Source organism: Engystomops pustulosus, chromosome 8, assembly GCF_040894005.1.
Source record: "Engystomops pustulosus chromosome 8, aEngPut4.maternal, whole genome shotgun sequence".
Classification (NCBI taxonomy): domain Eukaryota; kingdom Metazoa; phylum Chordata; class Amphibia; order Anura; family Leptodactylidae; genus Engystomops; species Engystomops pustulosus.
The window spans coordinates 105,434,746-105,446,822 of NC_092418.1; the positions used below are offsets into that span (position 1 = coordinate 105,434,746).

Consider the following 12,077-nt stretch of genomic DNA (forward strand, 5'->3'; position numbering starts at 1 on the left):
TGTTCTCTTCTCCTATCACCCTTCAGACCACCTTGTGACCAATAGCACATAAACGTTTCTCTTCAGATCTTTAGCTATGAAATAAAAGGTATCCACAAGTCTCTGGAGCAGAGACACCAGCAGGGTCATGACCAGGGCCCCCCTCCCACAGACACCAGAAGGCCAGGACCCCCACTCCCACAGGCCTCCGGACCAAAAACACCAGCAGAGGGTAGGCCACCGCTCCCCCCCTGGGACGATCAGCTGATGATGAGAGGACCCCTCCCCCATAGCTGAGTGATGGCGCAGTCCAGAGATAAATTATTCCAGAGACAATGAGACAGGTTTATTGAGAGTAAGGAACCGTTCAGACCTCCGGGGGGCGCTGCCAATATTAACAGTATTTAGTTTTCAGTTCTGCCACCAGCTTGATGTACTGCGTCCGGGCATCTTCCTGGCTAGTACCTGGAACAGAGAGGATGATAGGAGTGATGATCATACAGAACGTCCCACTATCCCATATGCCCCGCCCCTAACCCTTCTTCCCCAACCAGGCGTCAAACTATCCCATAGACCCCGCCCCTTACCCTTCTTCCCCGACCAGGCGTCCCACTATCCCATAGACCCCGCCCCTTACCCTTCTTCCCCGACCAGGCGTCCCACTATCCCATAGACCCCGCCCCTTACCCTTCTTCCCCGACCAGGCGTCCCACTATCCCATAGACCCCGCCCCTTACCCTTCTTCCCCAACCAGGCGTCCCACTATCCCATAGACCCCGCCCCTTACCCTTCTTCCCCAACCAGGCGTCCCACTATCCCATAGACCCCGCCCCTTACCCTTCTTCCCAACCAGGCGTCCCACTATCCCATAGACCCCGCCCCTTACCCTTCTTCCCCAACCAGGCGTCAAACTATCCATAGACCCCGCCCCTTACCCTTCTTCCCCGACCAGGCCGTCCCACTTGGCTTTGCCCTTGAAGTCCATGAATCCCGGCCGCTCTGTAGATACAGTAAACAGGAGATGAAGGGGTGTACACCACACAGGAAGTGATGTCATCACACAGCAGGGTGGAGCCACTCAGGACAGCCAATAAGGCTGGAGCTGTGCCCGACCGCTAACTCACCGGTGTTGACGTCGCCCACGGTTGCCTGCTTGTACAGGGCGTAAATCTCCAGCATCTCCTGGTCACTGGGCGTCCGCGTCAACTGCTTCACCTCCTCCGCCGCTGCCTCAAATTCAGCCTGAAATATGCAAAAAAAAATAAGGAGGGGGAGGAGCCGGGAATCTCCATGGTTACAGAAACAACCACCCCATTTACCTGACCATGATGGTACAGGCCTAACGTGCGAGGCTGCTGCACCACCTCAACCACAGGGGCGGCCATGTCTAGTGACCACAGCCGGGGTGGCGGCGTGTCTAGTGTACAGAGGATAGTCCACAGCCGGGGTGGCGGCCGTGTCTAGTGTACAGAGGATAGTCCACAGCCGGGGGGCGGCCGTGTCTAGTGTACAGAGGAGAGTCCAAATCCGGGGGGCGGCCATGAGGTTATACACTATACAGGAGCCCCCCACCACCCCCTCCAGGGTTATACACTATACAGGAGCCCCCCACCACCCCCTCCAGGGTTATACACTATACAGGAGCCCCCCACCACCCCCTCCAGGGTTATACACTATACAGGAGCCCCCCACCACCCCCTCCAGGGTTATACACTATACAGGAGCCCCCCACCACCCCCTCCAGGGTTATACACTATACAGGAGCCCCCCACCACCCCCTCCAGGGTTATACACTATACAGGAGCCCCCCACCACCCCCTCCAGGGTTATACACTATACAGGAGCCCCCCACCACCCCCTCCAGGGTTATACACTATACAGGAGCCCCCCACCACCCCCTCCAGGGTTATACACTATACAGGAGCCCCCCACCACCCCCTCCAGGGTTATACACTATACAGGAGCCCCCCACCACCCCCTCCAGGGTTATACACTATACAGGAGCCCCCCACCACCCCCTCCAGGGTTATACACTATACAGGAGCCCCCCACCACCCCCTCCAGGGTTATACACTATACAGGAGCCCCCCACCACCCCCTCCAGGGTTATACACTATACAGGAGCCCCCACCACCCCTCCAGGGTTATACACTATACAGGAGCCCCCCACCACCCCCTCCAGGGTTATACACTATACAGGAGCCCCCCACCACCCCCTCCAGGGTTATACACTATACAGGAGCCCCCCACCACCCCCTCCAGGGTTATACACTATACAGGAGCCCCCCACCACCCCCTCCAGGGTTATACACTATACAGGAGCCCCCCACCACCCCCTCCAGGGTTATACACTATACAGGAGCCCCCCACCACCCCTCCAGGGTTATACACTATACAGGAGCCCCCCACCACCCCCTCCAGGGTTATACACTATACAGGAGCCCCCCACCACCCCCTCCAGGGTTATACACTATACAGGAGCCCCCACCACCCCCTCCAGGGTTATACACTATACAGGAGCCCCCCACCACCCCCTCCAGGGTTATACACTATACAGGAGCCCCCCACCACCCCCTCCAGGGTTATACACTATACAGGAGCCCCCCACCACCCCCTCCAGGGTTATACACTATACAGGAGCCCCCCACCACCCCCTCCAGGGTTATACACTATACAGGAGCCCCCCACCACCCCCTCCAGGGTTATACACTATACAGGAGCCCCCCACCACCCCCTCCAGGGTTATACACTATACAGGAGCCCCCCACCACCCCCTCCAGGGTTATACACTATACAGGAGCCCCCCACCACCCCCTCCAGGGTTATACACTATACAGGAGCCCCCCACCACCCCCTCCAGGGTTATACACTATACAGGAGCCCCCCACCACCCCCTCCAGGGTTATACACTATACAGGAGCCCCCCACCACCCCCTCCAGGGTTATACACTATACAGGAGCCCCCCCACCACCCCCTCCAGGGTTATACACTATACAGGAGCCCCCCACCACCCCCTCCAGGGTTATACACTATACAGGAGCCCCCCACCACCCCCTCCAGGGTTATACACTATACAGGAGCCCCCCACCACCCCCTCCAGGGTTATACACTATACAGGAGCCCCCCACCACCCCCTCCAGGGTTATACACTATACAGGAGCCCCCCACCACCCCCTCCAGGGTTATACACTATACAGGAGCCCCCACCACCCCTCCAGGGTTATACACTATACAGGAGCCCCCCACCACCCCCTCCAGGGTTATACACTATACAGGAGCCCCCCACCACCCCCTCCAGGGTTATACACTATACAGGAGCCCCCCACCACCCCCTCCAGGGTTATACACTATACAGGAGCCCCCACCACCCCCTCCAGGGTTATACACTATACAGGAGCCCCCCACCACCCCCTCCAGGGTTATACACTATACAGGAGCCCCCCACCACCCCCTCCAGGGTTATACACTATACAGGAGCCCCCCACCACCCCCTCCAGGGTTATACACTATACAGGAGCCCCCCACCACCCCCTCCAGGGTTATACACTATACAGGAGCCCCCCACCACCCCCTCCAGGGTTATACACTATACAGGAGCCCCCCACCACCCCCTCCAGGGTTATACACTATACAGGAGCCCCCCACCACCCCCTCCAGGGTTATACACTATACAGGAGCCCCCCACCACCCCCTCCAGGGTTATACACTATACAGGAGCCCCCCACCACCCCTCCAGGGTTATACACTATACAGGAGCCCCCCACCACCCCCTCCAGGGTTATACACTATACAGGAGCCCCCACCACCCCCTCCAGGGTTATACACTATACAGGAGCCCCCCACCACCCCCTCCAGGGTTATACACTATACAGGAGCCCCCCACCACCCCCTCCAGGGTTATACACTATACAGGAGCCCCCCACCACCCCCTCCAGGGTTATACACTATACAGGAGCCCCCCACCACCCCCTCCAGGGTTATACACTATACAGGAGCCCCCCCCACCCCCTCCAGGGTTATACACTATACAGGAGCCCCCACCACCACCCTCTCCAGGGTTATACACTATACAGGAGCCCCCCACCACCCCCTCCAGGGTTATACACTATACAGGAGCCCCCCACCACCCCCTCCAGGGTTATACACTATACAGGAGCCCCCTCCCTCCTCCAGGGTTATACACTATACAGGAGCCCCCTCCACCTCCTCCAGGGTTATACACTATACAGGAGCCCCCCCCCTCCAGGGTTATACACTATACAGGAGCCCCCACCACCACCCTCTCCAGGGTTATACACTATACAGGAGCCCCCACCACCCCCTCCAGGGTTATACACCATACAGGAGCCCCCACCGCCCCCTCCCTCCAGGGTTATACACTATACAGGAGCCCCCTCCCTCCAGGGTTATACACTATACAGGAGCCCCTCCCTCCAGGGTTATACACTATACAGGAGCCCCCTCCCCCTCCAGGGTTATACACTATACAGGAGCCCCCCACCACCCCTCCAGGGTTATACACTATACAGGATCCCCACCTCCTCCAGGGTTATACACTATACAGGAGCCCCCACCACCACCTCCAGGGATATACATTATACAGGAGCCCCCACCACCCCTCCAGGGTTATACACTATACAGGAGCCCCCCACCACCCCCTCCAGGGTTATACACTATACATGAGCACCCACCACCTCCTCCAGGGTTATACACTATACATGAGCCCCCACCACCACCCCCTCCAGGGTTATACACTATACAGGAGCCCCCACCACCACCCCCTCCAGGGTTATACACTATACAGGAGCCCCCACCCCCTCCAGGATTATACACTATACAGGAGCCCCCCACCTCCTCCAGGGTTATACACTATACAGGAGCCCCCTCCACCACCTCCAGGGTTATACACTATACAGGAGCCCCCCACCACCCCCTCCAGGGTTATACACTATACAGGAGCCCCCCACCACCCCCTCCAGGGTTATACACTATACAGGAGCCCCCCACCACCACCTCCAGGGTTATACACTATACAGGAGCCCCCCACCACCTCCTCCAGGGTTATACACTATACAGGAGCCCCCTCCACCACCTCCAGGGTTATACACTATACAGGAGCCCCCCACCCCCTCCAGGATTATACACTATACAGGAGCCCCCCACCTCCTCCAGGTTATACACTATACAGGAGCCCCCTCCACCACCCCCTCCAGGGTTATACACTATACAGGAGCCCCCACCACCCCCTCCAGGGTTATACACTATACAGGAGCCCCCACCACCTCCTCCAGGGTTATACACTATACAGGAGCCCCCACCACCTCCTCCAGGGTTATACACTATACAGGAGCCCCCCTCACCTCCTCCAGGATTATACACTATACAGGAGCCCCCTCCCTCCAGGGTTATACACTATACAGGAGCCCCCCACCACCCCCTCCAGGGTTATACACTATACATGAGCACCCACCACCTCCTCCAGGGTTATACACTATACATGAGCCCCACCACCACCCCTCCAGGGTTATACACTATACATGAGCCCCCACCACCACCCCCTCCAGGGTTATACACTATACAGGAGCCCCCACCACCACCCCCTCCAGGGTTATACACTATACAGGAGCCCCCACCCCCTCCAGGATTATACACTATACAGGAGCCCCCCACCTCCTCCAGGGTTATACACTATACAGGAGCCCCCTCCACCACCTCCAGGGTTATACACTATACAGGAGCCCCCACCACCCCCTCCAGGGTTATACACTATACAGGAGCCCCCCACCACCCCCTCCAGGGTTATACACTATACAGGAGCCCCCCACCACCACCTCCAGGGTTATACACTATACAGGAGCCCCTCCACCACCTCCAGGGTTATACACTATACAGGAGCCCCCCACCACCCCCTCCAGGGTTATACACTATACAGGAGCCCCCTCCACCACCCCCTCCAGGGTTATACACTATACAGGAGCCCCCCACCACCCCTCCAGGGTTATACACTATACAGGAGCCCCCTCCCTCCAGGGTTATACACTATACAGGAGCCCCCACCACCTCCTCCAGGGTTATACACTATACAGGAGCCCCCACCACCTCCTCCAGGGTTATACACTATACAGGAGCCCCCACCACCCCCTCCAGGGTTATACACTATACAGGAGCCCCCACCACCTCCTCCAGGGTTATACACTATACAGGAGCCCCCACCACCCCCTCCAGGGTTATACACTATACATGAGCCCCCCCACCACCTCCTCCAGGGTTATACACTATACAGGAGCCCCCTCCCTCCAGGGTTATACACTATACAGGAGCCCCCTCCCTCCAGGGTTATACACTATACAGGAGCCCCCTCCCTCCAGGGTTATACACTATACATGAGCCCCTCCCACCACCCCCCTCCAGGGTTATACACTATACATGAGCCCCCCCCACCACCCCCTCCAGGTTTATACACTATACAGGAGACCCCACCACCACCCCCTCCAGGGTTATACACTATACAGGAGACCCCCACCACCACCCCCTCCAGGGTTATACACTATACAGGAGCCCCCTCCCTCAAGGGTTATACACTATACAGGAGCCCCCACCACCACCTCCAGGGTTATACACTATACATGAGCCCCCACCACCTCCTCCAGGGTTATACACTATACAGGAGACCCCCACCACCACCCCCTCCAGGGTTATACACTATACAGGAGCCCCCTCCCTCCAGGGTTATACACTATACAGGAGCCCCCCACCACCCCCTCCAGGGTTATACACTATACATGAGCCCCCACCACCTCCTCCAGGGTTATACACTATACAGGAGCCCCCTCCCTCCAGGTTATACACTATACAGGAGCCCCCACCACCACCCCCTCCAGGGTTATACACTATACAGGAGCCCCACCACCCCCTCCAGGGTTATACACTATACAGGAGCCCCCACCACCACCCCCTCCAGGGTTATACACTATACAGGAGCCCCCCACCCCCTCCAGGATTATACACTATACAGGAGCCCCCCACCACCCCCTCCAGGGTTATACACTATACAGGAGCCCCCCACCACCCCCTCCAGGGTTATACACTATACAGGAGCCCCCACCACCCCCTCCAGGGTTATACACTATACAGGAGCCCCCCACCACCACCTCCAGGGTTATACACTATACAGGAGCCCCCCACCACCTCCTCCAGGGTTATACACTATACAGGAGCCCCCTCCACCACCTCCAGGGTTATACACTATACAGGAGCCCCCCACCACCCCCTCCAGGGTTATACACTATACAGGAGCCCCCTCCCTCCAGGGTTATACACTATACAGGAGCCCCCCACCACCTCCTCCAGGGTTATACACTATACAGGAGCCCCCACCACCTCCTCCAGGGTTATACACTATACAGGAGCCCCCACCACCCCCTCCAGGGTTATACACTATACAGGAGCCCCCCACCACCCCCTCCAGGGTTATACACTATACATGAGCCCCCCCCACCACCTCCTCCAGGGTTATACACTATACAGGAGCCCCCTCCCTCCAGGGTTATACACTATACAGGAGCCCCCTCCCTCCAGGGTTATACACTATACAGGAGCCCCCTCCCTCCAGGGTTATACACTATACAGGAGCCCCCTCCCTCCAGGGTTATACACTATACATGAGCCCCCCCCACCACCCCCTCCAGGGTTATACACTATACATGAGCCCCCCCCACCACCCCCTCCAGGGTTATACACTATACAGGAGACCCCCACCACCACCCCTCCAGGGTTACACACTATACAGGAGACCCCCACCACCACCCCCTCCAGGGTTATACACTATACAGGAGCCCCCTCCCTCAAGGGTTATACACTATACAGGAGCCCCCACCACCACCTCCAGGGTTATACACTATACATGAGCCCCCACCACCTCCTCCAGGGTTATACACTATACAGGAGACCCCACCACCACCTCCAGGGTTATACACTATACATGAGCCCCCACCACCTCCTCCAGGGTTATACACTATACAGGAGACCCCCACCACCACCCCCTCCAGGGTTATACACTATACAGGAGCCCCCTCCCTCCAGGGTTATACACTATACAGGAGCCCCCCACCACCCCCTCCAGGGTTATACACTATACATGAGCCCCCACCACCTCCTCCAGGGTTATACACTATACAGGAGCCCCCTCCCTCCAGGGTTATACACTATACAGGAGCCCCCACCACCACCCCCTCCAGGGTTATACACTATACAGGAGCCCCCACCACCCCCTCCAGGGTTATACACTATACATGAGCCCCCACCACCACCCCCTCCAGGGTTATACACTATACAGGAGCCCCCACCCCCTCCAGGATTATACACTATACAGGAGCCCCCACCTCCTCCAGGGTTATACACTATACAGGAGCCCCCCTCACCTCCTCCAGGGTTATACACTATACAGGAGCCCCCTCCACCACCTCCAGGGTTATACACTATACAGGAGCCCCCACCACCCCCTCCAGGGTTATACACTATACAGGAGCCCCCCACCACCCCCTCCAGGTTATACACTATACATGAGCCCCCCCCACCACCTCCTCCAGGGTTATACACTATACAGGAGCCCCCTCCCTCCAGGGTTATACACTATACAGGAGCCCCCACCACCACCCCCTCCAGGGTTATACACTATACAGGAGCCCCCCACCCCCTCCAGGATTATACACTATACAGGAGCCCCCCACCTCCTCCAGGGTTATACACTATACAGGAGCCCCCTCCACCACCTCCAGGGTTATACACTATACAGGAGCCCCCTCCACCACCTCCAGGGTTATACACTATACAGGAGCCCCCTCACCTCCTCCAGGGTTATACACTATACAGGAGCCCCCACCACCACCCCCTCCAGGGTTATACACTATACATGAGCCCCCACCACCACCCCCTCCAGGGTTATACACTATACAGGAGCCCCCCACCCCCTCCAGGATTATACACTATACAGGAGCCCCCCACCTCCTCCAGGGTTATACACTATACAGGAGCCCCCTCCACCACCTCCAGGGTTATACACTATACAGGAGCCCCCACCACCTCCTCCAGGGTTATACACTATACAGGAGCCCCCACCACCCCCTCCAGGGTTATACACTATACAGGAGCCCCCCACCACCCCCTCCAGGGTTATACACTATACAGGAGCCCCCCACCACCCCCTCCAGGGTTATACACTATACATGAGCCCCCCCCCACCACCTCCTCCAGGGTTATACACTATACAGGAGCCCCCTCCCTCCAGGGTTATACACTATACAGGAGCCCCCACCACCACCCCCTCCAGGGTTATACACTATACATGAGCCCCCACCACCTCCTCCAGGGTTATACACTATACAGGAGACCCCCACCACCACCCCCTCCAGGGTTATACACTATACAGGAGCCCCCTCCCTCAAGGGTTATACACTATACAGGAGCCCCCACCACCTCCTCCAGGGTTATACACTATACAGGAGCCCCCCACCACCCCCTCCAGGGTTATACACTATACAGGAGCCCCCCACCACCCCCTCCAGGGTTATACACTATACAGGAGCCCCCCACCACCCCCTCCAGGGTTATACACTATACAGGAGCCCCCCACCACCCCCTCCAGGGTTATACACTATACAGGAGCCCCCCACCACCCCCTCCAGGGTTATACACTATACAGGAGCCCCCCTCACCTCCTCCAGGGTTATACACTATACAGGAGCCCCCACCACCTCCTCCAGGGTTATACACTATACAGGAGCCCCCACCACCCCCTCCAGGGTTATACACTATACAGGAGCCCCCCACCACCCCCTCCAGGGTTATACACTATACAGGAGCCCCCCACCACCCCCTCCAGGGTTATACACTATACAGGAGCCCCCCACCACCCCCTCCAGGGTTATACACTATACAGGAGCCCCCCACCACCTCCTCCAGGGTTATACACTATACAGGAGCCCCCACCACCCCCTCCAGGGTTATACACTATACAGGAGCCCCCCACCACCCCCTCCAGGGTTATACACTATACAGGAGCCCCCCACCACCCCCTCCAGGGTTATACACTATACAGGAGCCCCCCACCACCCCCTCCAGGGTTATACACTATACAGAAGCCCCTCGCTCTCTGTACCTGGGACATGATGATGGCGTTGCTTCTCTTCTTCCTCTTCGGATCTTCTCCTCTGAACTGAACTCAGGTCACAGAAGCTGCAGCCACACCCTCTACTAACTCCACCCAATCACCTGACTCCTCAGCCTATCACAGCTCACAGGATACCAGTGGCAGCCATATTGGATGTGGCAAGAATCACGGCGTCACTGAGTCATATGGTGTTCACCGCCCAATCACCAATTAATACTCCCATCATCCCTCTTGTAATACTACTCCAATCATCCATCATGTAATAATACTACTGCCGTCATCTCTCATGTAATACTACTCCCATCATCCCTCAAGTAATAATACTACTCCCATCATCCCTCATGTAATCACACTACTCCAATCATCCATCATGTAATAAAACTACTCCCATCATCCCTCAAGTAATGATACTACTCCCGTTATCCCTGATATAATACTGCTCCCATCATCCCTCATGTAATAATACTACTCTCATTATCTTTCATTTAATAATACTACTTCCATCATCCCTCAAGTAATACTACTCCCGTCATCCCTCATGTAATAATACTATTCCCATCATCCCTCATGTGATATTACTCCCGTCATCACTGATGTGATAATACTACTCCTGCCATCCCTGATGTGATAATACTACTCCCATCATTCATCATGCGATAATACTACTCCCGCCATCCCTCATGTGATACTACTCCCATCATCCCTCATATAATAATACTATTCCTGTCATCCCACATGTAATAATACTACTCCCATCATCCCTAATGTGATAATACTACTTCCATCATCCCTGATGTGATAATACTTCTCCTGTCATCCCTGATGTGATAATACTACTCCCATCATTCCTCATGTGATAATACTATTCCTGTCATCCCACATGTAATAATACTACTCCCATCATCCCTCATATAATAATACTATTCCTGTCATCCCACATGTAATAATACTATTCCTGTCATCCCTCATGTAATAATACTACTCCCATCATCCCTAATGTGATAATACTACTCCCATCATCACTGATGTGATAATACTTCTCCTGTCATCCCTCATGTAATAATACTACTCCCATCATCCCTGATTTGATAATGCTACTCCCATCATCCCTGATGTGATAATACTACTCCCACCATCCCTGATGTGATAATACTACTCCCATCATTCCTCATGTGATAATACTATTCCTGTCATCCCACATGTAATAATACTACTCCCATCAACCCTGATGTGATAATACTACTCCTGTCATCCCTCGTGTAATAATACTACTCCCATCATCCCTGATGTGATAATACTACTCCTGTCATCCCTCGTGTAATAATACTACACCCATCATCCCCCCTGTGTGCCAGGCAGTACCCACCAACCCCCCACATGGAGAGTAATCCCCTGTGCCAGGCAGTAACCACCAATCCCCCACATGGAGAGTAACCCCCTGTGTGCCAGGCAGTAACCACCAATCCCCCACATGGAGAGTAACCCCCTGTGTGCCAGGCAGTAACCACCAATCCCCCACATGGAGAGTAACCCCCTGTGTGCCATGCAGTAACCACCAATCCCCCACATGGAGAGTAACCTCCTGTGTGCCAGACAGTATCCGCCAATCCCCCACATGGAGAGCAATCCCGTGTGCCAGGCAGTACCCACCAATCCCCCACATGGAGAGTAATCCCCTGTGCCAGGCAGTACCCGCCAATCCCCCACATGAAGAGTAACCCCCTGTGTGCCAGACAGTAACCCCCTGTGTGCCAGGCAGTAGCGGGGAAGGCTGGGCGGCTCTGGGTGCATGTCTTGCAGTACAGCAGAGGGTCTGGTGCAGTGTATGAGGTGGTGATCTGCCTCCTGAGAGGTCAGAGTCTCTGCTGCAATCACATATTCCTTATCAACCGATGAGGGCAAAGTCCTGGGATGTGACGGGTGACACGC

The 12,077-nt window shown here is 56.1% G+C and overlaps 1 protein-coding gene across 1 annotated transcript; it reads right to left on the bottom strand.

Moving 5' to 3' along the window:
• Nucleotides 1-310: 310 nt before the first annotated feature.
• DBI (diazepam binding inhibitor, acyl-CoA binding protein) lies at nt 311-10,295 on the bottom strand. Its single transcript, XM_072120215.1, has 5 exons — nt 10,137-10,295; nt 1,104-1,221; nt 934-978; nt 667-684; nt 311-444 (listed from the first exon to the last, which is right to left on the bottom strand). The coding sequence occupies exons 1-5, from the start codon at nt 10,143-10,145 to the stop codon at nt 374-376; spliced, it is 261 nt and encodes an 86-aa protein (XP_071976316.1). The 5' UTR covers nt 10,146-10,295; the 3' UTR covers nt 311-373.
• Nucleotides 10,296-12,077: the final 1,782 nt, after the last annotated feature.